Source organism: Cervus elaphus, chromosome 20, assembly GCF_910594005.1.
Source record: "Cervus elaphus chromosome 20, mCerEla1.1, whole genome shotgun sequence".
NCBI classification, from domain to species: Eukaryota; Metazoa; Chordata; class Mammalia; order Artiodactyla; family Cervidae; genus Cervus; species Cervus elaphus.
This window is the reverse complement of record NC_057834.1, coordinates 47952412-47978950: the sequence shown is the minus strand read 5'-3', so window position 1 is coordinate 47978950 and position 26539 is coordinate 47952412. Positions and strand designations below refer to the sequence as shown.

The following is a 26539-nucleotide window of genomic DNA, read 5'->3' as shown; positions in this document are numbered from 1 at the left end:
TCGACACAGCACAGCCCTCAGTCCATCCTGGCGGGGTCCCCACTGCTGCCTGTGCACCGGTTCCCAGGTGTGACTGCTCCTTACCCATCCCCTCAGCACTTCCCCAGACAAGCCTTTCCTTTACAGCATGGGGGGTTTTGTAATTCTCCACCGAAATCACCGATTCTCTTCCTCTAACCACCTTAGAAGCACTGGTTCAGTCACTAAGTCGTGTCCGACTCTTTGCAGCCCCATGGACTGCAGCACGCCAAGCTTCCCCATCCTTCACCATCCCCAGGAGTTTGCTCAAATTCACGTCCATGGCATCCATGATGCCATCCAACCATCTCATCCTCTCGCCCTTCTCCTCCTGCCCTCAATCTTTCCCAGCCAACTCTCTTCCAATGAGTTAGCTCTTCACATCAGGTGGCCTAAGTATTGGAGCTTCAGCTTCAGCTTCAGCCCCAGTCCTTCCAATGAATATTCAGAGCTGATTTCCTTTAGGATTGACTGGTTTGATCTCCTTGCTGCCCCAGGGGAGAAATATATGGCTTGAGCAAATTAGCAACTATTTTATTTTGAGGTTGAATTTGGTAATGAGTGTCACTTTAATGTGAGGTAAATTGGCAAAGTTCATTTCATGGTTAACATGCTTTGGCCCACTTGCTCACTGGCTTCCAAGCTGGATGTTGTTCTGGTTAAAGATTAACTTGTAACTTTGAACCTCTTCTGTCTTCAGGGGGCTGTGGATGGAGACCTGCTATTCCCACCACAGCCAGCTGTGAGCCAAGATCGGGGTGGCTGCCGCCGGACACCACTATCCCCAGGTACTGGAAGAGGCTAAGACCAGGTGTGTTGCTGGTTGTCTCCCGTGTACTTGGAACTGGGGTGGGAGAGCGGGTGGCAGGTGGGACGAGAAGAGGGGCTAGAGACTTTAGGAGGCACCAGAGGTGCTCAAATGTGAGTCTTCAAAGGAAGAGTCTTGGCAGAAAGATGCCATGTGGAGGCAGGCCCCTGAGGGGCCTGGCAAAGGAAGGCTTTGCTGCAAAGTCACTCCAGTCAGTTCCCATGAGTTATCTCTTATATACAAGAAAGTAAAAAAAGTGATACAGTCATGTCCAACTCTTTGCGACCCCATGGACTTTATAGCCCACCAGGCTCCTCTGTCCATGGAATTCTCCAGGCAAGAATACTGGAGGAGGTAGCCATTCACTTCTGCAGGGGATCTTCCCGACCCAGGGATCAAACCCATGTCTCCTGCATTGCAGGCAGATTCTTTACCGTCTGAGCCACCAGAGAAGTCCCATTTTATACATAGTAGTGTATAAACTAGGTAACTCATGAGAACCTACTGTATAACAAGGGAATTCTACCCAATGCTGTGTGGTAAACTAAGTGGGAGGAAAAGCAAAAAAGAGGGGATATACGTACACGAATAGCTGAGTCACTATGCGGTACAACAGAAACTGACACAACATTGAAGTACAATTATACTAAAAAAAAAAAAAAAAAACTATAGATAGAGAGGCTCTGTCCAGGGAAGTTAAGTTTTAGAACCACCTGAAGGAGTAATTTTTTTTTTTTTTTTTGGCCATACCAAACAACTTGCAGGATCTCAGTTCTCAGGCCTGGGATTGAACCCTGGCCCTAGCAATGAAGCCTGAAATCCTAACTGCTAGGCCACCAAGAAACAGCCCCAAGGGAGTACTTATGGACGTCTTTAGGGGGGAAGATAGCTTAATAGATGTCCACTTAAAAGGGTTCTGGAAAATCTAAAAGTCACAGTTCCTGCCCTCAGGGATCTACTCTGTCACTTGACCACTGCTTTGTGGCCACAGACAGAAGATAACAGTGATGCAGGGACTGCTTCTAAAAGGCAAAAAAGTTAATGTTTGTCAATCAGGCTGGTGTAGTTTCTTTGGGGAATAAGTTTGCTTGGAATTGGGTAACAATTCCCTCCAGTGTATAGCATCCTGAAATTATGATTGGGTCAAGCTGAACCTGGCTTCCCCAGTGGCTCAGCAGTAAAAAATCTGCCTGCAATGCAGGGGACGCAGGTTCGATCCCTGGATCAGGAAGATCCCCTGGAGAAGAGCATGGCAACCCACTCCAGTATTCTTGCTTAGAGAATCCCATGGACAGAGGCGCCTGGTGGGCTATAATTCATAAGTTTCCAAAGACTGAGCATGCATGCACGCAAGCTGAATCTATAGATCAGTCTGGGAAGAACTGCCCCCAACAGTGATCAAGTCAGGGTGGTATTTATAGAAAGACACCCAGATCAGTGAATTGTAAAAGAGTCTGGAAACAGGATCAAGGGAGAAATTGCTTTTTGTGATATCCTACCTCCTAACAGGAAGCAAAACTCCAAAGTCTTTACTATTGAAGTAATAGTAATAATTTACTATGATAATTTACTATTATCATTACTATTATTTAAATGATAACTTACTATTATCCTTAGGTTATTCTGCATTTGACAAGATCCTTTGATTCTCACAAGAGCTCTGTGGGATAGACAGCCATAACCTAACTTTATAGATAGATGAGAATTGGAGCTTCTCTAGACTAGATGAAGTGGAACATCACTTATGGGCTACCCATTTGAGAAGCAATGGGAATATTCCCACATTCCTGGGCAACCCTTCCTAGAAAAGGATTTCTGTTATAGGCAACATCATATCAACTAAAGGAGAATCTGCTGTTGAAATCCATCTTCTCTTTCAACTGTAAGCTTCTTGAGAATAGAGACTAACATCATGTAGCTCTTTTTTTAACCTGTGGTGTTTGGCATGATGCCTTGATATAATAAGTTAGGTTTGGATATGCTGTGGTAAGGAGTAAACCCTGAATTCTTCATGGTTTACCATTCAAACATCTATTTCTAACTCACAAAAAATCAGCTGATCTCCAGGGCTCCTTCTTTTCAGGTGATGATTCAGGGATCCAAGCTACCTTTATCCTACAGTGATGCCTCCTGATGGACATGGCCCCTGGAATGTTGTAACAGGAGAAAAAAAAAAAAGATAGAGAGTCACATAGAAGCTCTTAAATTCTTGGCCCCAAATGAACACATGCCACTTCCACTCCCCATAAATAGTCATATAAAGCCTGCCTACCTATAAGCAGCTGGAAACCATTGAGAAGCATGTGCAGAACAGTGACTGCCTCTGCTCATCCTGGCTGAGAGTGTGCACTAGATAAGCCTTGTGGGATTAACCAATGAGTAAATCCAACACAGTTTGAATTATAGCATCGCATGGACCTTGAGTCTGTCATACAGAGTAAAGTAAGTCAGAAAGAGAAAAACAAGTATTGTATGTTAATGCATATGTATGGAATCTAGAAAAATGGTACAGATGAACCTATTTCCAAGGCAGGAATAGAGAGGCAGACTTAGAATGGACAGGTGGACCCAGGAGGGGAAGGGGAGGGTGGGACAAGTCGGGAAATTAGGATTGACAAATGTAAACTACCATGTGTAAAATAGCTGGCTGGTGGGAACCTGCTGCATTGCACAGGCAGCTCAGTTCAGTGCTGTGATGACCGAGAGGGGTGGGATGGTGAGGGGTGGGGGGAGAGGTCCACGGGGGAGGGAGTGTCTGTGTGCATACAGCTGATTCACTTTACTGTACAGCAGAAACTAGCACAACACTGTAGGGCAATTATATTCCAATAAAAAAGGAAAGAAATCACAGAATTACTCAAAGGTGAAAGCCACTCTCAACTTCCAGAGCCTCAGAGGAGAATGTCCAACAAGAGAAAGAATGCCAATGGTTCTACCAGTTAAGGATAGTCTAGTCTATACAAGAGCTTCCCTGGAGGCTCAGACAGTAAAAAATCTGCCTGCAATGCAGATGCCTGGGTTCAATCCCTGGGTTAGGAAGATCACCTGGAGAAGAGCATGGCAACCCACTCCAGTATTCTTGCCTGGAGAATTCCATGGACAGAGGAGCCTGGTCCTCTGAAGGATGGACTACAGTCCATGAAGTCACAAAGAGTCAGACATGGCTGAGCGACTAACACTTTCACTTTCACTTTCGTCTGTACAAGGCACTGCTCTAGGAACATTATGTGGACTACAGTGTTTAGTCCTCATGAGGCCCTGCAGGATAGGCATTAATAATCTTCTTTTACAAATAACCTGTCCATGGAACCTGGTGAACAAGCAGCAGAGCTGAGTTTGAGCCCATGTTTCCCAAGGCATAACACTTATGAGATCCTGTCTTCCTGACTCCATGGACTCCCTCAGCTACTAATGTCTCATGGAGTATCGTGAGCAGATTCTCTGTCTTCTCACTCCTCTCCGGCTGCCTCTCAGGAGCTGCCACTCCTGCGTAGAGCTATGCCTACAAGAATTCAAGTCAGGAATGAAAACAGCAGAGTTCAGAGCTTGTTCTGAACCTTTGTGTAGTTTCTGACATCTGTTCAGTGCCCTTCACCCTTTCTGAGCAAATGAAGATGCAGGGCAGTGATCTCCACACAGGACACCTTTCCCAGTGGCCTAGCTTTTGTGGGAACTGATCAAGCTCACTTTGTGTGCTCTTTTATTTTCTGCCATGCCACAGGGAGTGTGGGATCTTAATTCCCTGACCAGGGGTTGAACCCACAGCCCGTGTGTTGGAAGCTCAGAGTCTTAAGCATTGGATCACCAGGGCAGTCCTTGTGCCACTCTTCTGACCCTACAGAGCAGAGACCTGAACTGATCTTGTGCGTGTGTATGCTAATTCGCTTCAGTCATGTCCAACTCTTTTGCCAACCCATGGACTGTAGCCCGTCAGGCTCCTCTATCCATGGGATTCTCCAGGCAAGAATACTGGAGTGGGTTTGCCGTTCCCTCCACCAGGGGATCTTCCTAATTGAATCCACGTCTCTTACGTCTCCTGCATTGGCAGACGGGTTCTTTACCACTAGCGCCATCTGGGAAGCCTAGCAAACCACTAACACCATGTACTGGCCAACTAAAGAATATTCAGAGCAAACCAGAGGAATTCCTAGTCAGGCCCTGCCATCCTCATTGTGTGAATAGAGACAATTCATTTGAATTTTCTGAGTTTCAATTTTTTCATCTATAAAATGGGACTCTCACCATTTTCAATGCCAGCTCTCACCCTACAAACCACACTTGGCTGCAGATATTTGCTTCTTTTCGTGATGCTTAAGAGCCAAGCCACAGGAGACAGAGTATATGACTAGATATGTGATGCTGGGCAAAATATTTTAATCTCTCTGAACCTCCAGTTTCTCACCTGCAAAATGGTGATAATAATATTTGTGTTTGGAGATTACACATTAATGCACCTAGAATAAGCTACACCGCACATGACACATCATGAAGCAGTCCATAAATGGTTGCGAATTTATTGTCACTATTCTTGTTATTAAGGAGCCACCACGCTGTCTCCAAGGGTCTTTGTGTAATCAAATGATTTCACTGCTCAAGGGAAGAAAATTCCCAATCTCTGCAAACACCCTGTGAACCCTTGGATCACGGTCTCCCAGTATGTCCTAAATGATAGCCAATACCCCCATAGAAAACACACTATTCACAAAGAGGCTTGTGCTCCAAAGCTCTACGAGGAGGTCATTTGTTTGGAACTCAGCGCATATTTTCCCATAGAAAGAAAGCTATTAAGATAGTGGCTGGATTCCTAGGTTACTGAAAATACCCACTTGATTTCCAGAGTAGCAGAAAACTAGCATATTTGCAATGCAAATGAGTATAGAATCCTGTATGGCTAGTAATAGGCTAAAACTGAAAGCTAAGAAGATTGTGTACTAAATAGTTTCTTTTGTTTTTATAAACTCTGATGAAGAGGACAATTAGGCTTAATTAGACAAAGAAAGAACTCTGTGGTGACAGAGGCTAGAAATCTTGTGCCCCTGAGGATATTTTCAAAGGCTTTGGAGGTTTTCTTTAACCAAGTCTAATGCGACTTCAAAACTTTTTCACTTTGTTCATAAACCAAGGAACTCCACAACACCAGTCTCATCCACCACGAGGGGGTTATTTCTGGTTTGCAGATGGAAAAGGGAAGGAGACGGAAGAAACTAGGGAAAGGGAAAAGTGAGAAAGATTTCCTGAAAGAAAAATCAGCCAATAGTTTGGAGAAATCAGGGAAAGAAGAGGATACGTGTGCAGGAAGATGGATTAGCAGATGGGCCATCTGGAAACCCAGGTGGGGTGAGAACCTGCCTGGAAAAGGGAAACGGTGCCCTGACTGGTGAATGTGTTCCTCACTGAAGCCTCTGGTTGCACCACAGGGTCAGAGGAGCTTGTAAAAACCCGCCTCAAGGTTGGTGAAGAAGAGCAAAGGATGTCTGTGAGCTTCAAGCTGGTTAGTGTCAGGAACCAGCCCAGGTAAGGGGCTGGTTCCCTGTTCTGCACTTTATCACCATGAAGTAAGGGCTGAACAAGAATGCTAACGTGATCCATCTAAACAGAGGTCTTTGCATTTTTATGGGCAAAGCAAGCATAGAATGAGGACCTCGTGAACATCAGCCCAACCTTTAATTTCTGGTGGCTTCGAATCTGGTATTGTTGTTGTTTAGTCACCCAACTGTGTCTGACTCTTTGCGACCCCATGGACTGTAGCCCACCAGGCTCCTCGGTCCATGGGACTGTCCAGGCAAGAATACAGAAGTGGGTTGCCATTTCCTACTCCAGGGAATCTTCCCAAACCAGGGATGGAAGCTGAGTCTCTTATATCACCTGTGTTGGCAGGGTTCTTTACCACTAGCACCACCTGGGAAGCCCCCCCGCCAAATCTGGTAGAAATTATACCTAAATATATAAAACCCATAGCTTCTCCAATGAGGAACTGAGGTCCAAAGAGGGCAAGTAACTTGCCTTTGCTCATAGAGCTAAGTGTCAGTAACCTCGTCTGAAGCAGACTGCTTCTCCATCCTCCACAAGTGTGGGGCCACTGACTACACAAGCAACAGTCTGTTCTGCTCCTCCAGCTTCAGCCCCTTTTTGCTGACACTGGCTAACCAAGCAGGCTCAGAAGGAGTTGGGGTGATAAAATCCAGTGTACATAAATTAGGTCTCTAGAAACCTCAGGTCTATGCTAGAAACTAATGCCCAGGTAAGGAGAAGCAAATTCCAGGTAATTTTGCCAGCCTCTTCAGAGAAATTCTGAGTCACATACTATGTCAGAAAGAGCTCTGAACATAGAGACCGGAGACCCAGGTTCATTTTTTAATTCTGTTTTGCGGTGAACTTGTGGATGTCTCTCCGTCTCTCTAAAGTCCCTCTCAGCTCCATCAAGCACAGCCGCTCTGTCTTATTCACACCAGGCAGGATTTGCAATCATTACCATCAGCAGAGGTGGGACACTGGGTCACTAATGACCGAGTTAGGTCACAACAGCTCCAGAATGAGCATTAATATAAATGTACCTCCCCTCACAACCTCACAATCTCCTTAAACGGAGCTCCTAGAGTAAAACAAAGACAGTCTCCATAGTAAACTGCAGAATAGGTTCTGAAGAGCCCATGTGTACTGCTCTTCATAGGAGGATGTGCCCACAGGTCCAGAGGGGAGTTTTAATGACTGGGAAGAAAAACCGGCTAATGAGAGAGGATGGTGGGGTGGTGGCTGGAGAGGACGGATTATTATTGCACAAACAGAATAAAACAAAACCACAGCCCTCTTGTCCTGGAAGGGGTCCTGAGTCCTCAGTTCAGTGTGGGAAGCCTCAGGGAAAAGGCCAGAACTGACCCTGGGCTGACAGAACCCTGGGTGCGTTCTTGCAGCTTTAGACTACCGGCACCTGTCAGACCCACTCCAGGCCCCCATGTAAACGCCACCCTTAGTTCCTCAGGGCCCTCCAATGTTAGGGACACTCCCATCCCATCTTTACTCTGATATCTGACCTTATGTTCCCGAGAGTCCGAGTCCTGTTTGTTTTTATATTTTATTGGAGTTTAGCCGCTTTGCAGTATTGTGTTGGTTTCCACTGTACAGAGAAGTGAATCTGCTGTTCGCATACACATATCCTCTCCTTTTTGGATTTCCTTTCCAATTAGGTTACCACAGAGCACTGAATAGGGTTCCCTGAGCTATACTGTAGGTTCTCTTCAGTTATCTATTTTATACATAGTATTAATAGAGTATATATGTTAATCCCAATCTCCCAATTCATCCCACACCCGCTTTCCCCCTTGGTGTCCATATGTCTGCTCTCTCTGTGTCTCTATTTCTGTTTTGCAAATAATATCATCTATACCATATTTCTAGATTCCACATGCATGCGTTAATATCTGGTATTTGTTTTTCTCTTCCTGACTTACTTCACTGTATGATAATCTCAAGGTCCACCCACATCTCTGCAAATGACCCAGTTTCGTTCCTTTTTTTTTATGACAAGTAATATTCCATTGTGTTATATGGACCACAACTTACGTATCCATTCATCTGATGTCCATCAACAGAGGAATCCACCACGTCCCTGACCTTGACCTTTCCTCCTCATTTCAGGGTTCCCTGGGGGCTCGCCTGCCTCAGTCGTGGGTGTTGTTGAATCCCATCTCCTGGTCCTGACACGCCTGTGGCTCCAGCAACACCAGGACCCCTCCTTCCCCTGCCCCCACACCTTCCACTACCAGGGCCTCCTCCTGCTACAGCTTCTCCGGTTCCAATGCCACCGTTGCTATGGCAATGGCTCCAGGCTTTGCAGCCACTGTCCTTGAGACAGTCACCCACAAAGAGATTAAAGCACTGTCAGCCAACCTTGAACAGAGTAATGTCTCAAACAAGGCTCCCAACATGTAGCCTTGATGTTATCTCTACCACTCCATTGGGAAACTTGGCATAATCTCCCAGGGGACAAGGCCAAATGGTCTTAAAGGACACCAAGCATTTGCTTCTGGAGGCAGGTCATCTGAGATAGCCCTGAGATTCTCCCTTGAATCTCAGCCACCTGCACTGTGATGTCCGCCCCCCACCCCAAGATTTCTTACAGGGTGCATACAAGTCAAAGCATTCCTAAAGAGACATCAACATATGAGCCAAATGAAACTCCAGAGGAAGACAGGTTGTTATCCAGCCTAACTTGGTAGGCACTTAACAATTTTGAAGAAAGCAAAATCTGCCTTGAAATGCCAACCAGCCCCAGTCTATGACCTTCCCCTTTCCTTCACTTGGGAAGATTTGAACTTCAGGTCGTTAGCAGCAGGTACCACTGAGTGTCCTTGCTCTTAGATTTTAGTTTCCTTATTACTGGTATGTAAGTTGCACCTCATCTTTTTTTTTTACCATAGACAAAAAAAACTAAACAGATGAAATGAGCTAAAATGAGCTAAGTTGTTGATTAGCGAGCAAAAGACTTTCATCCTTTTCTCCTCCTCTTGCATAATTGGGGTAGAGGAGAAAAGAAGAAAAAAATGCTGGAATGAAGATGAAATGAAATGGGAATACAAAACACACCCATTAGACAACTTGGATCCTCCCTTTAATTTCTTGTGGCTTTAAAGCCAGTATGGGTCAAACTGAAATACATTAAAACATATAGTGCTTAGTTTCCTTCCCAAATAGGGAAAACTTGAAACAACACATTTGTCCTTCTCTTCAGTTATACACCTTATGTTGGACCTCTAGTAAAAATTACGGGCTCACGACTCGACTAAACTTTACATATGCTATGAAAAGAAAATAAAGAAGCACCATCATTACACTTTCACTCTACAAAATTCTTTTAAATTCAGTATAACAAGTAATTTAGGTAAGCCAACTACTTTGCTCTGTACCATGAAATTGAAAATGGAGACTGTCTACCTTTAGAAATGACCAAGATATGATTCTGAGCCTTCCCCTGTAATAATTTACTGTCTGATCCTTCACGAGGTATTTTGTTTCCCAGGCTCCATTCTCTTCGGAGGAAACTAATAACTCCTCCATCTACTTCACTGGGAAGCAAAAAGGAAATAGCAGGTGAAAAGGGAAATAGTAGCTAGACATTCGATAAAATTGTGCTTGCTATATGTTATGCCGATGTCCGAATCCCCGAGCGGGAAGAGAGAAGGCTTCCAAGACAATGCAACTCGCAGGAAGGGAAGTTTATTACTGACTCGAGCCAGGACTCTCCGCCCGCAACCAACGCAGTGGTGCGGGTCAGAGAGCCCCGAGCCCAAGCTGTTACACAAATTTATAGGGTGAGAAGCGGATTGGTTACACGTTTGCAAAGCAATTTCATTGGTCAATACTTTCGGGCCCGCGGGACTTTCCTGGGGGGGGTTTCCGCCCCCTTCCTAATTTCCTAATTGGCAAACATCGGTGAAAGCTAATTGGTCCTAATTGGCAAACAGTGGTCATTGTTAAGTGAAAGCTACCTGATAGTAGGAAGGCCTACTCCTAATTTAAGTTGCGTTACTTCTGCTCGCCTCACAGCTATATGTAAAGATGCTGTGTTCTTTATTTCCAAGCAGCTTTATTCACATTATTCCAGGCGAGTAATTCTGAGTGAGGCTGTACCATTTCCTTTAGAATAGAAGCAAATACTGTTAAGTTTTTATGCTAAAAGTCTGCAGAAGAACATTTCTGTGAGTGGGTAATGTTTAGGATATGGGGATTTGTTGAGACACTGGGAGTTGAAACTTGATGATGAATTCTCAGCCCACAAAGCAGAGAGATGATACACAGGGGAATGGTAAATTCAAGCACTGAACACTTATGAACAGCAACTCAGCGTCACATACTGTCCCACTGCTTGGGGAGGCAAAGTGTGTTGGGGGTCTCAGGTTCAGTGATTCACGAGGAAGACCTACAGGACACAGTAGACAGTTGAGGCTATGATTCATTACAGTGAAAGAATGCAAAACAAAATCAGCAAGGGACAAAGGGCAAAATCTAGAGGAAAACAGGCATAAGCTCCCAAGAATCCTCTCCCAGTAGCCTCACAGACGATGCAGTTAATTCCTCCCAAAATGAGCTGTGACGGCACTTTGTTGTCTACCCGGAAAGCTTGTTTTAGAAAGTTGGTGCCCCAAAGAGTCAGGCACAACTGAGCAACTGAACTGAACTGAATTGAATAGATGTAACTCCACTGTCTTCTGGCTTCCAGCATGGTAAAAGAACTCTTAACAGTCCGAGATTTTTCTCCTTATAGAATTTGTTCTTTCTGCCTGAAGTCATATACCATTTTCTATTAATAACTGGAGTTCTGGGATTTTATCATAATATACTAAGAGTTTTCCCTCATCTCTCCAGCCTGGAACTCGGTGAGATATTATAGTCTGCAAACTCATTTCTTTCATTTTATGGACACTGAGTTCATTTGTTTAATTACTGTCTGACTTCCTTTTTCCTCTTCTGCAACTACCTTAAGTCTCATGGTAGACCTTCTAGACACATTTTCTAGGTGTCTAATTGCCTTCCTAGATGCCCATCTCTTTATCTGTTTACTCTGCAGTTGGAGAAATATCTTGGCACTGATTTTCAGAAAATGTCAGATTTCAACAGTGGGAACACCCTATCCCCAAGTTCCTCTAATAAATTACATATTTGGTTGTTAAAAAAGAAAAAAAAAAAGAAAGTTGGTGCCCAAAGTTTTTTCCTGGGAGCTGGTCATAGGGACACTGTCTGCCTAACCCGTACCAAAGTTCTGGGCTCTCAGAGGGAAAGCAGATGTTCAGCATAGAGCACATTGTTTGCACAAATAGTTTAGACCAAAGAGACATTCTTATCAGGAAATGGTGGGAACCCGCTTGAAATCCAAGTTCCCAGACTTCAGCCAAGGTCCAAACTTAATGCAAGCTTTTCGAAGTCTAGTATTCTCATGTCTGCTTTACTAACCCTTTTATGCACAGAGAGGTTTAAATAATTGATTGCAATACAGTTGCATAAATACAATGATGAATTCATTCAATGAAAGTCACTGATTGTGCTCCAAAGTCCACCTCCAGGCCTCCTTGCAGAACTCACGGCACATCCCAGGGGTGTTTCCTGTCTGTTGTATAACTTCTTTCTGCTTAGCTCTTCAGGCGGGTGTTTAGGCTACCTTCCTCTTTGACTTAACTGGATTTTGGCACAGCCCCACCTCCACCAAGATTCCCAACACCCCACATTTCATCTGGCCTCTCTGGTCCCATCATTCATTAAGGGAGTTGCCTCATTAGTGTTGGAAGCGCTAGTCCCTGGGTCTTATCCACATCCTTCAGATGATAACTTGGTAGGCACTTAGTTTCTACCCACAGCCTTTAGGTAACTCTCACCCCATGGCCAACTGCTGGGGAGATATGCTGAGCTATGTACTACAGATTTCATCACCCTTCATAGTGGAATCCTCTTATGTGGAAGCTCTACATGCTGAGACTGACCATAACCAGTGCCTTCAGCAGCTCTGTAGATACTTATTCCTACTAGAGAGATTTGTCCCCTAATCCTGCCCTCTTTCCTCTTTCAGGGATGGTCATAGCAGAAGTACCAAGCTTCAGGTATTCATGAGGTTCAAATAAGGGGATAGGAATGAATGGAGAGAGCATGTATCATTTTCTTGGGCTCAAAATTAGCATCATGTTCAATGACCCAGCCAAAGAGTTGCAAAAAGTCAGCTTCCTACCAGATAATGAACTAGCTGCCCCATGTATTCATTTTTTTTTAATGCTTTGAGCCTTGATATATATTTTTTCATTTATTTTTATTAGTTGGAGGCTAATTACTTTATGATATTGTAGTGGTTTTTGCCATACATTGACATGAATCAGCCATGGATTTACATGTGTTCCCCATCCTGATCCCCCCTCCCACCTCCCTCCCCATCCCATCCCTCTGGGTCTTCCCAGTGCACCAGCCCCGAGCACTTGTCTCATGCACCCAACCTGGGCTGGCGATCTGTTTCACACTTGATAATATACATGTTTCAATGCTATTCTCTCAGATCATCCCACCCTTGCCTTCTCCCACAGAGTCCAAAAGTCTGTTCTATACATCTGTGTCTCTTTTTCTGTCCTGCATATAGGGTTATTGTTACCATCTTTTTAAATTCCATATATATGTGTTAGTATACTCTATTAGTGTTTATCTTTCTGAGTTACTTCACTCTGTATAATGGGCTCCAGTTTCATCCATCTCATTAGAACTGGTTCAAATGAATTCTTTTTAATGACTTGCCCCATGTATTCATATACCCAGAGATTTCTGGGACCTCCCAGATACTGATTTCTGCTCAGATCCAGTTTTCTTGCCCTGGTGGATCTCCTTCCCAAAAGGCAGAGATACGAAATAGCCTTCCAGAATGTTCAGAAATTGTTTATAGTGACTCAGCTGTCAAGAAAAAGCCACCAAGAAATTAAGCTGGTGTGTCAGGAGCCAGGTCCTAGAAAAGTGCAAATGCCACACCATGGGCACTTGAGAGCCAACAGCCATGACCAGACTTACATTTTAGAAAGGTCCCAGGCAGCTGGAGGGCGACGAGATGGAGACTGAGAGATAAGATAAGAAATTTTCATAATAATCTTATAAGAGGTGGTGGGGCCTCAATAAGACCTGAGACAGCAGGCCTAGAAACAAGGGGACAGCCCTGAGGGACAGTTAGGAGATCCAATAACCAGGAGTGGGAGCCGGAGTTGGGAGGACAGAGGAGGGCAACAGGACCCCCTGCTCTCAGTCTGGGAAACAGCAGACTGAGCAGCCCCTCCTTTGAGATGAAGATTACACGGGGGTTCCTGTTGAATCCAAACAGCTTTGTGCTATAGTCTACCCCTTCACCCTTCTCAAATATCTGAAGACTTCTCATTGGGTTTTGTTTGGTTGGTTTTGGTTTTTCCTTTAAAGGTCCAGAAATGCCCTTGGTGTGTTTGACAGACTTTCAGGCGCATGCACGGGAGCACCTCTCTAAGTCAACTTGGGATTTTATCGAAGGAGGAGCTGATGACTGCTGCACGCGGGATGAGAACATGGCAGCGTTTAAAAAGTCTGGTCTTCCGTATCCTTTCTATTGCTAAGCTAAGGTGCACAGGTTGAAAGCTCCTTGGAAGGTAGCAGTTCTGGTTTCTGCCTCCAAAGAACAGAGTATTCAAAACATTATAATGGGCTTTTGTTGGTGGTGGGGATTTGGGGGTTTTCCTCCGCAGGTGAGTGGGTAACTGGGAACAGGATGGTTGGAGAGAACTTTCATCTTAGTGCCTCTACACAGCTAGCACAAGCGAGTCACCCTCTGCTGATCATGGTGACTCTGCCACTCGAAAAGATAGCACAACAGTCTCAGGGTCTCCAGCCCCCTGGGCAGGGAGGAGAATCCAGCTGGGTAAGCCTAAATCTCCTGAATGCCTGAACTTTCGGCTTGGAGGTATAACAGGAGAGAGGGCTCAACGCTGGAGGAAATATGGAGACCCAAGGCGTCTTGGGGAGTACAGGAGGTTGATTCAAGAGAGAAGAGCTGGGCTGGCACAACAGGGGTAAATTAGGGGTCAGTAAACAGGTCAGGTCAGGTCAGGCCCGCTGCCTATTTCTGGATGGTCAGGTCAGGCCCACTGTTTCTGGATGGTCCACAAGCTAAGGCTGGGCTTTTTTTCATTTTTAAATCATTGACAAAAATCAAAAAACGAATTGCAATATGTCAAAATTATATGAAATTTCAATGTCCATAAATAAAACTGTATTAGAACACAGCGATGCTCACTCATCTACATCTTATCAGTGGTTGCTGTGATGTTACAATAGCAGAGCCAAGTGATTGTGACAAAGACCTCATGGCACGCAGCCTAAAATATATACCATCTAACCCTTTACAGAAAGTGTTTGCTGACCGCTGTGATACTGAGGCCAGAAAACACGGGAAAATGGGATGCAAGCTGAACACTATCTTCTGTGTTTTCATACATGTTGAGCACTATATTAAGCACTTTAATTGCTTCTTCTCATGTGTTTTCACAAGGCTATTAGGAAAGTTGAATTATTACTCCCATTTCACAGATCAAGTAACTGAGGCTCTCTGACCCAAGTTTGCACAATCACCATTTCCAGAAAAATTTTTCTCAGTTTATGTACAGGAATAATAGTATTTTGTGGAAAACAAGCACTTTTGGACCCCGAAGCTAACTAAGTCTCTGTTGGGATAATTAATACTTGTTAATTTCCCTACTTTCTTCTAAAGTAGTGTTTAAGTCAGATTTTCAATGAATTAGCCTCTAACCAAAAAAAAAAAAAAAAAACTGGGATCATTCTCTGGGATTTGTCCTCTTGCAATGACTTTTTCTTGCCTTGTAGAGACTTGTGTCTGGGCTTCCCTGATGGCTCAGATAGTAAAGAATCTGCCTATAATGCAGGAGACCTGGGTTTGTTTCCTGGGTCATGATGATCCCTGGAAGAGGAAATGGCAACCCCCTCCAGTATTCTTGCCTGGTAAATCTTGGCAAGATTTCCAGAGGAGCTTGGCATGCTACATCCGTGGGGTCACACAGAGTTGGAGATTACTGAGCAACACACACACACATACACACACACACACAGACTTGTGTTTAACCTAAGAGAGAAGAGCCTAGAACTATGCCCTGCTCATTTATATCCATTCTAGTTCTTGTTATGATGTATCAATCAAGGCCTCCACAAGTTGAGAGTCTGGTTATGGAGGCATGGCTCCAAGACACAGACCTCTGATTGAGCAGGCAGGGAACAGAAAGACTATGTGCAGTGGAAGTTCAGGGAAGGCCAGGTTAATGGGAATACGGGGTTGGGAGAGGCTTCCCAGAAAAACGGAGCCTCTTGCTTGTCTATACTGCCTCATCAGCCAACTGACCCTGCGAGAGGTTTCTTGGGACCCAGTGAGATCCTAGACCTGTGCCAGGAATCTGGAGGTCCCAGCAGCACCTTCATGCTGGAGAATGATCCCACCAACAGAACATCTCTTTGTTGTCCAGCACAGAATCCGCCTCCGTCCCCGGTACCTGAAAGATGTGTCTAAGGTGGACATGCAGACCACCATCCAAGGAGCAGAGATCAGCACTCCCATTTGTATCGCACCCACAGGTTTCCACCGCCTTGCCTGGCCTGATGGAGAAATGAGCACAGCCAGAGGTGTGAGCTGCCCCCACCTTGAGGCTCCCCTCCCAAGGCCCTTTAGGTGTGCAGAGGTGTGCTTCAGGGCAGGGGCAACCAGCTTCTCTATGGAAGGGGCTTAGGGACATGACCCTGGTTGGAATCAAGGGTAGGAAAAGGAATGGTTAAAGCCACATTTGCATAACCTTTCACCTAAGATTGAGGAAATACCAGTTTTCCATTATTAAGAATGGTTAGGGTGGGAGGGAGCTACAGATGAATAGGAAAGTATGAAAACCCCACCAAGCCATCCCAAGAAAGGGGCACTGGCCCTGTGGGGGAAGGGCTGCTTAGTGTGGCCACAAGGGGGAGGCCTTTCTTTGAACCCTAGTGGGCCAGGGCTGGGGCTGAATGCCAAGTCTCTGAATTCAGGACGAGGACAGTCATGACCTTACTCCTAACACAAGATCCTGGCAGGTGCTCTTGTCCAAATGTTCCATTTCTCTTCTCTGGGAAAGGTTGAGGGCAGGAGGAGAAGGGGGATGACAGAGGATGAGATGGTTGGATGGCATCACTGACTCAGGGGACATGAGTTCAAGCAAACTCAGGGTGATAATGAAGAATAGGGAAACCTGGCGTGCTGCAGTCCATGGGTTGCAAAGAACTGGACACAACTTAACGACCGAAAAACCACAGTTGATTTGATCATCTTATTTGACAAAAAGTTTTTCATTGGGTCTTGTCTTCTCCCTAGTCCCCTCTCAGCCTCTTCCCTCATTCGCCACCACCAAAAAGTAAGAGAGGGAAGGGCAGGGGGTAAAAACATTCCTGGGATTCATTTGCCATCTTCAACTGAAACCAAATCTTTTTTTCTCAAGTTGCCCAAGGCCTCCCTGGGGTCTTTTCCTTTGACTCTGTGATATAGGAAGTGATGAATCCAAGGATTCTAGAGTTAAAGTGACATCCATCTAGTTAGGAATACATTTGGCTGAGTTGAAATATGAATACCCTGTATGAATATGACTGCTTTACTAAATCTTCATGGTTGAGGGTGTTGGGTTGTTTGGGGCAGGAGAAAGCGATATCCCCTGTTGATGTTAGGAACTGAAAATATTAATTGTGATGAGGTCAAATTCTCTACCCGTGAGTTGTAGAATGGTAGTGACATTAACCTTTTGGGGAATCCCCTGAAAATGATTAAAGTGGGAAATGAAAAAGATGCAGTTGGCACATCATTGTCACCATCATCACCATCATCAACAACATTATTACTAGCATTTGTACATTCCTCACTTCATAGCTTTAAAAAAAAAAAAACTTCCATAGCTGGTATCCTATTTAATCTTGCAACAACCCTATAAGAGTGATATTATCATTTTCCCCCTTTACAGATAAAGAAAAAGAGACTCAAGGCCACACAGCTAAGAAGTGGTAGAACTAGTTTTCTTCTAACTCCAGATAGCATGCTTTTTCTACTGCAAAGCTCAGTCTTCTCCTTGGAATTATGTTCTCAACCTTCGCCTTCTTTAGTTCCTTTCTGCTTCATTAATGGGTTCATAAGATGTCCATTTCCTATCTGAAAGCTGCAACATGTTCAAATGGTTTTGGGAAATGGTTCTGGGGACTCAATGTCATTTCTAGCCTGAAATATTTTAATGGAATACAGAGTTTATAAGACAAGTTGTACAGTGGAGGACCCAGGCAGTCTGATCAAACAGCTCTGATGCCTGCCCGATAGGGAAGAAGAATGAAGTCAAGCTTTAATCTTCACTCACAGGCAAGCTGGCCAGAGCGAACACAGACTTATAGGGCATTTCACCCCAGTTCAGAATGTCGCTGCCCTCCAACCTGAGCTGTATCACTTGCTTTGCAGCTGCACAAGCAGCCAATATCTGCTACATCACCAGCACGTATGCCAGCTGTAGCCTTGAAGATATCGTTGCTGCTGCCCCCAGGGGCCTGCGGTGGTTCCAACTCTATGTGCACCCGAACCGGCAGATAAACAAGCAGCTGATCCAAAAGGTGGAATCCCTGGGTTTCAAAGCTCTGGTCATTACTGTGGATGTGCCCAAAGTTGGCAACAGACGGCATGACATTACAAACCAAGTCAACTTGATGAAGAATTTATGGTTGAAAGATCTCGGATCACCTGAGACGGTAGGAAAGATACCGGAGCCGGGAGGGCAGGTGTAACAGGAGGCAGATTTCCATCCCTTTTTCCTCTCTTCTTTCTCTCCTCAAGAAGTCATTGTTCTGTGCCTGTTCTGTGCCAGGCACTAGGGATGCAGCAGTTCAAAAAGCAGATGGAGTTCCTGCTGCTCAGAACTTCCAGACAAGCAGAATATAAGACATTGTTCTCACCTCTGGAGCTGGCCAGCCTGTCCCCAGAAGTGTTCTGGGCCGGGATGGGTGTTAGGAAATAAGAAAGCTAGGGAAAGGAGTTTTTTTTTTTCCCATGAAACAGGAGAGTAAAAGTTTCTTCCAACATTTTCTACTGTATGGCACACTTAGAAAATGATCACACATAGATAAATGGACCATCTGAAGAAGACGCTCCTATTCAAGGTGCATGCCTATGGAGCAGGACTGCCTTGAGCACTGGGCAGCAATACCTCTTCACACCTGGAACTCATCCATGGGGCACCAGAGAGCTACACCGTAGTTTTTTGGACAAGGTGACTACAAAGGCACTTTCTCCATTAAAATCCTTTAGTCCAAAAAAAAAAAATAAATAAAAAAAAAAAATTAAAAAAAAAAAAATAAAATCCTTTAGTCCAATGGGATGAAGTGTCCCAGAGAGAAAAGACTGTGGCAAAGTTGGAATCCCTTAACTGCATTAGAGATAATGGTACCAGCCTTCTCAGCCAATGAGCAACTGCAATACCCAGACAAATGACTCAATAGTTCTACCCTTTAGCCACAAATTGGCCCTGAGGGTTTCTGGAATCTTAGCTCAGATTCCAGGGACACCTTGGGGCCTATAGATATTTGATTCACATGGTAAGCTAAGATAAATATTGGGTAATATTTGACTCAGGCTTCCCAAATGACTCAGTGGTAAAGAATCTGCCTGCCAATGCAGGAGACACAGGAGATGTGAGTTTGATACTTGGATGGGGAAGAGCCACTGGAAAAGGGAATGACAGCCCACTGCAGTATTCTTGCCTGGGAAATTCCATGGAAAGAGGAGCCTGGTAGGCTACAGTTCAGAGGGTCACAAAGAGTCAGACATGACTGAGCAGGCACGCAATATCTGACTTAAGATTATTGAAGTGTTGCTTAGTTATTGTTACCTGGTACATATCTCAGTCACAACAATCACATTGGCCTATAAATGCTTTTGCTTATCTATCTCACTTAATAAACTCTGAGATTTGGGGGTGGGGGGAGTTGAAATTAAGGACTGTATCTCATTTGCCTTTGTGTTCCCAGGTCTTATCAAAATTATTGAGCAGGGACGCAAGTAATGGTTAACAAATAAGCAATGGGAGTAGAAATCCTTTAACAAAAGTTTTGTTTGGAAAGGAGCTAGGAGTAGTGTTGGGTTTTATGGTTCCTCTTTTCAAGCTTACAAATGGCGGCTTTTCAAATGTGCCTCGTCTTTGGAATGAGAGTCTCAAAGGAATTCAAGACTAAGGTTCTCTTTTATTCCCCGCAGGGAAATTCAATGCCTTATTTCCAAATGTCCCCAATTGACCCATCCATCTGCTGGGAAGATCTCTCTTGGTTTCAGAGCATGACTCGATTGCCCATCATCCTGAAGGGGATCTTGACAAAAGAGGACGCAGAGTTAGCTGTGAAGCACAATGTCCATGGCATCATTGTTTCCAACCATGGTGGAAGGCAGCTTGATGAGGTTCCTGCTTCTGTAAGTAGAATGACTTCAGAGTGGGTGTCTTTGTAAGTGCTGTGTGTGTGCATGTGCGTTTGTATGTGTGTGTCCACAGCAAGGCACTCTGTGAAACTTGGTGCTCGTTCCCCTCTCCCTAACCAACTGTGTTGGTAATATATATATATATATATATCGGAAGGACTTTTAATCATTAATAATAGTCTAGTGTGTGCCGGGTTATTTTTACAAACTCAACATATGTCATCTCTAAAGTGCACAACAGCCCTGCATTACTATCCCTACTTAACAGATGAGGATACTGTAAGATGTAGAGATGTTAAGTAACTTGTGAGTTCACACAGTTAATAAGTGATTAAGGTGAAATTTGATAGAAGAGCTGTTCCCAAGGCATAGAGGTCATCTGCCTTCTGAAAGAAGCATTCAGCTGGAAGTTTGCCTGTCTGCATGGATTGGAACCTCATATTTTCTCATATGACATATCCCAGGAAGAAATGGTGCCTCACTTAAGCTAACAAATAACTTTCACAGTAAAACTTTAAAATGCCCTATGAATCCTTTGCTAAAAATCCAAGACAGTCTAAATTTTTCCCTAACTTATGAATTTGTCCACTAGAGATGGAGTCTGGGGAAAGAAAATGAAAAGCAGGGAGGCAGGGAAAGAATTTTTAAAGGAAGTTCATTGATGTTCATGGAGATTGATACCTTGTATTTTTTCAAGGGATTCTATGCTGCTTGACTCATTCTGAGAAATGGAAGTGAGTTTTTTTTCCTCTTAAGTTTTTTTTTTTTTTTGTCTTTTAAGTATGACATATTCACTGCAAGTAAATTGTAAAATATACCTAAACAAAAAGAATTAAGATAAAAATCATTGCTATTTATGACAATAGTTTGATAAGCAATTTAGTGTAAATATAACATTTTAGGTTTGAAAACTATATATGATATTGTGTAATTTTCTTCTCTTCATTTATCAATATATCAAGAGCATCATTTTACTTCAATAAATTTGCTTTTTTTTGTTTTTAATGGTGTATAGTATGAATGGACAATTTATACAACCAACTTCCTATTGTTGAACATCTGGATTGCTTCCAAGGGTTTGGTCTTTTAAACAATACATCAGTGACCATCCTGAAATCTTCAGCACATTCTCAATTTCCCCTTTAAAAAGAATTACAGGAAATAGAAAAAGCTACATCAGCCAGTTTATACATTTCAAGGCTTATGAAACTTGGAGGTTTCAAATGCCGATCACTGGCCTCCTCCTCTCTGCCAGGTTCTACCTCATAGCAAACAAGCACGGATTGAACTACAGGGAATGGTCAAGCCTCCTACTTCCCACCCCAACTCTTGACCTAAGACTTTAGGAGAATGTAGGCCTTCAGAACATGCTCTGAGCTCTCTCACCCAACTCCTGCAAGGATACCATAAAGCCATCTCTCACGCATCCAGTAATTGACGGGATAGAGGGTGCAGAGCATAGCAGGTCCCCAGCTGACCCAACTGTGCTGACAATAGGAACAGAAAGCAAAGAGCCCCTCACCAACCAGCAGCAAACAGAATAGAATGCTGACTTTTGAAATAACACCAATAGAACATTATACAATCGGCTGTCTCTCATTAATCAGTTTAGCTAGTCTTGCTCCCTCAGGGAGTTCTGAGAAAGGAGTGGGGATAAGTGGCCCACTAATTTTCCCACTGCAATTCCTCAATAAAGAATAAGCAGTGATGAAGGCAGGTGCCAGAACAAGAAGAGTTTCTTCTGCCCCATCACACTGATCAATGCGCTGTTCTCCCAAGCCCTCTGACCTAACAGCCAAACCCAAGGTCATCCAGGGACAGTACCAAGATTAGTGGGAGGCTAGTGAGAGGCCCACCCTTGGCTCAAAATTCAAGAACATGCCAGAAAAACTGAATTAGGAATAATAGTTTCATGCACTATTTGAAAAATAAAAATTAGTGCAGAAAAATCCACAGTGAATAGCAACAGTTTTAATAAAGATAGGATCTGATCCTGCACTTGCATAATGTTGCCTCACTCATTTCACTGTAACCCTGGCCCTGGTTCCAATAAAGCTTTATTTATAAAAACAAGCCCCCAGCTTGCAGGTCAAAGTTTGCCATTTGATTTTTGTAAACATTGTACTCAAATATTCTTTATATTTTTGACACCCTTTAAATTTTGTGCCTGGGGTAAGTCGCCCACCCTTCTCAACACAGTCCCTCCTTGTGAGGGGTGTGACTGTCTCAGTGATAATCCATCTCTGTAATGTTCCATATCTAACACTCCTGTGCTTCCTTCCAGAACCAGGGGAAAGCTAGCTTTTGTCCCCAGAAGGCTCTAATGAATGCCCTACTGTGGCTTATCAAAAGCTAACTCTCAAGCCATACTGAATGAACCCTAGTCTGAAATTCACCCCCTATTGTGTTTCTTAAACTACTGCCAGTTCCATTGTCCAATATGGCTCACTAGAAGGGCTTCCCTGGTAGCTCAGACAGTAAAGAATCCCCCTGCAATGAGGGAGATCTGGGTTGAATCCCTGGGTTTGGAAGATCCCCTGGAGGAGGGCATGGCTACCCATTCCAGTATACTTGCCTGGAGAATCCCCATGGACAGAGGAGGCTGGCAGGGTGCAGTTTATGGGGTCGCAAAGAGTCAGACACAACTGAGCAACTAAGTGCACAGTGCAGAAGAGTTTGCACAAGTACATTTCTTTCTTTCTCACAGCATGCCGATACAGGAGACATGGGCTCGATCCCTGGATCAGGAAGATCCCACAGGCCGCAGAGCAACTAAGCCCAAGTGCCACAGCTATTGAGCCTTTTGTAGAAATGTTCCAAATAATACCATGGTGGGACTGTAAAAATACCCTGATTTAGATGCACATTCTCTCCAGTCTTCACATGTATGTTAACAAAATGTTCAATTCACCCATCCACTTGGAAAATACAAAGCTTCTTTCCTCCCTGATTTCATAATCTGCTCACTCTCACCAAAGGATCTCATTTGGGCAGAATTCAACCCACTCCTTCCGCTGCAGATTCTACTCCTCTTCAGTCATTCCTCAAAGAGACAGAACAGGAGCCCTGAGGCAGGTCCAGAAACTTTTCCTGCAGGACCCTCCCCCCAGACTCTGCCCTCACTTCTTACAGACTTGGAGGTACCCAGGAACATAGCTCAATCTGGGGCACCTTATGTCCACAGGCCTGTTGACCACACAGCTGGGAATGAAAGAGAAAAGCTAGGAGAAAAGATCCAATGGAGAGAGGCGGCCAGAGTGATCAGGCATTTTTTGTTTTGTCTTTCTAACGCTTCAGCCCTGCCCTTACAATGTCAGTGCTGCCTTTCTATCCCCCGTCTCAGATAACCCGTAAGGGAGTTAGGAACAAGTAGCTCAAATGTGTTGTGTCAGGAATAAGTTACAGCCCAGTTACATGGAACAGGCTGTGGTTCAGACACTAGGGTCACTGTTGATCACACTTGTTTTGCCAAAAAGACTTAGGGCTTCAGCAATGGGGAACATTTCTAATCGTTCCACCTTAGAAGCAGAGAAGGTGGAAGAGGATCAAATCAAAATTTTCTTTAAAATGAAGAACATTAAAATGTGTGCAGCCTGGATGGGAGGGGAGTTTGGGGGTGAGCAGATACATGTATAGCTGAATCCTTTTGCTGTCTACTTGAAACTATCACAACATTGCTAATTGGCTATACCCCAATATAAAATGCTTGTAAAAAATGAAATGAAATAAAAAGAACAGGAGACACTAGTGCTAAAGAATCTCCCTACCAATGCAGGAAAAACAAGAAACCTGGGTTCAATCCCTGGGCTGGGAAGATCCCCTGGAGGAGGGCATGGCAACCTGCTCCAGTATTCTTGTCTGGAAAATCCCATGGACAGAGGAGCCTGGAGGGCTACAGTCACGGGGCAGTAAAGAGTCAGGTGCAACTGAGTGACTCAGCACACAAAAGCAAACACTACAAGTGGAAAATGCTCCCTTGGGGATGTTAAGAGATACCAAGAGTTTCTTCCAAGCTGTAAACACCTGAACTCTGTCAGAGCAGGAAATGGCAGGAGGGGGTAGCCTGGAAAGAGTCCCTGGGCCTTGGGAATGTAGCTACTCTGCTTTGACAGCACCTGCAGCCTCATGCATGGAGCCATGAGGCATTGCCCCAGCTTAGACCTCCTGGAGCCAGCCAAGCCCGGGGGGCAGTGCTGTCCCCAGACTCCCTGAGAGTCCAAAGGCAAGTCCCTCGAGCCACACTTGTCTCTTGTTTTCAGATCGATGCCCTGACAGAAGTGGTGGCCGCTGTGAAAGGGAAGGTTGAAGTGTACCTGGATGGTGGGATCCGGACTGGCAACGATGTGCTGAAGGCTCTAGCCCTCGGGGCTAAGTGCGTTTTTGTGGGGAGACCCATCCTGTGGGGTCTTGCTTACAAGGTGAGAGTGGTAAAGTGAAAACCAACCGGAAGGCACCCCACTTCTCGTTTGTTTCCATGTGCTTCTGTGGTTTAACCCCCAAGTTTAACCAGTTTTGGGGGGTGCCACAGATCCTGAAGGACGGTGACACCTCGCCTGCCCCTCCACACTTCTTCCACAGCATGTTGTAAATTTTCAAGAGCTCTCATACCCACCATTTTCCTCTTTGCTTTCCTTTATCCCCAAAATAGTTCAAATTTCACAGATAGCCCCCATCCTCCCCACCACAGCTCTGAGCTCACTTAGAAATACTTTTTAATGTGTATTTACTTTGCTGCGCCAGGTCTTAGTTGCAGCATGCAGGATCTTCAGTTCTGTTGTGGCATATGGGTTCTTTAGTGGAAGCACACGAACTCAAGGTGTATGGGATCTAGTTTCCTGACAAAGGATGGAACCCAGGCCCCCTGCGTTGACAGCATGGAGTCTTCCAGGGACCACCAGGGAAGTCCCCTCACTTAGTGTTGAAACTCAGCCTGTGGTCAGGACGTCCCTTCACACCTCTCTGTTGTCTCCTCTCTTCTCTGTCTTATGAGCAGGGTGAACATGGTGTTAAGGAAGTTTTGGATATTTTAAAAAATGAATTCCACACTTCCATGACCCTGACAGGTAAGTTTTTACCATTCTTTTCCTAACTCAGAACTGAAAGCAGGCCGTCTAAAGAACAGAAGCTCGGGTCCTTCCTTCTCACTTGCCTCCCCCAAACCCAGAGAGGGCGCAGAGGAAATGCCCGAGACAAAAGTGGAATGAAAGTGTTAGTTGCTCAGTCAGGTCTGACTCTTTGTGACCCCGTGGACTGTAAGCCCACCAGGTTCCTCTGTCCGTGGGATTTCCCAGGCAAGAGCACTGGAGTGGGCAGCCATTTCCTTCTCCAGGGGATCTTCCCGACCCAGGGATTGAACCTGAGTGTCCTGCATTACAGACGGATTCTCTACCATCTGAGCCGGTCAAGCATAAACTCAGAATGTGATACATCTGCTACAAAAGCAAGTGCAATTTCAGATTGTGGTAAAGAGGGTCCCATTTCTCTCTGGCCTGCTCAGATCCCATCAAACTTGTCAGATGTAGTTCTGGGGGTGAACTTTAAGTGAGATTCATGGATTGTGAAGAGTAGAGAAATTAAGTCACGGGGAAAGCATGGAGGAGCTGGGGAGTTGGAAGCAAGCAGGATGACAGAACAGAGAGAAGGAGAAACATCATCCTGGGTAACCACAGTCAGCAAGACAAACTCGAATGTCTCAAAGTTACACAGGCAGGTGTCAGGCAAAACTGAGATGACTGTAAAGTAGTGCTCATAAAAACTTACATGTGTTCAGCAAGTCCATGTGATCACTGGAATCCAGTGATCCTGTGAAATAGTGATTCTCGGCTAATGATGGTAACTTCCCTCTTCAGAATCATTTGTTTTGGGGGTGGGGGGTGGCTTATCTTTTTTTCTCATTGGCACAGTGATGCAGGGTTGGTGTTGGAGGTATTCAGTACTCAGGGGTCAAGGATGCTAAATGTCCTAAAATGCTTGGAGCTGTCTCAAACAAAATTGGCCGCCCAAATGCCAGTCATCAGTAGCTCTGTCTCTGATTGTCTTTGTCTGCTGTAGATGGTAATAGATTATAATGTGAGAAGCAGACAAGATAAACCCAAATAAGACCTCCATTCATGCCTCAATTCTAAAATTTGGTAATAACAGAAACTTCCTCCAGAAGTAACAAAATAATGAATCAAGAGCTCTGAAGAGGAGTTAAGACCATTTTTGTGCCATTGACTTGTTTCCACAGATGATGCTACCAAGTGTCTGCCATCTGCCAGGCACAAGGCAAGGTGTCCAGGTCTTTTCTAGTCTGGTTTTCATGAGCTATTTAGACAAGTATCTTGTACTCAGCATCCAAGCTACATAGTGTTCCTTGGGGCTGTAACCTCAGCCTTTTGGGCTTAAGTAGTATAAGCTAGAAAACTTAGACCAGCATTAATGCCAGTCCCTTTCAAATGAGTAGATTAATAGGAAAAAAAAGGAGGAAGTGGACTAAGACATCAAGGACCAGGACTGTCCATTTGGGGCCAATGTCTATGAAGATAAGTCAATAAATAACCCAAGGTTGCCAAGTCTCTCCCGTGAGGGCAAGGGGGGCACAAATGTGAACAGATATTGTGTTGATGTCTTTTGCCCTTGGGAGGGAGAGAGAGATGGGAAGATCTAGGAGTTTCTGCAGATTCCAAGAGGTTGAGGTGACTTCTCTTGCTCCCCCAAATATTTTCTCC

The 26539-nt window shown here is 44.6% G+C and overlaps 1 protein-coding gene across 3 annotated transcripts in view; it reads left to right on the top strand.

Annotated features, from left to right (window-relative positions):
- The first annotated feature begins 700 nt into the window (after positions 1-700).
- The window catches only part of HAO2 (hydroxyacid oxidase 2), a 30169-nt gene continuing 4330 nt past the window's right edge, over positions 701-26539 (top strand). Inside the window, exons 1-7 of one of the 3 annotated variants that reach the window (XM_043878219.1) lie at positions 701-829; positions 13754-13892; positions 15843-15994; positions 17829-18112; positions 19614-19823; positions 24089-24247; positions 24823-24892. In XM_043878219.1, the coding sequence (XP_043734154.1) occupies positions 13762-13892; positions 15843-15994; positions 17829-18112; positions 19614-19823; positions 24089-24247; positions 24823-24892 (1006 nt within the window). In that variant the 5' untranslated portion in view covers positions 701-829; positions 13754-13761. Of the gene's footprint in view, positions 830-13753; positions 13893-15842; positions 15995-17828; positions 18113-19613; positions 19824-24088; positions 24248-24822; positions 24893-26539 lie in introns of those variants that run through there. The other 2 variants (XM_043878220.1, XM_043878221.1) reach the window with 2 other exon arrangements.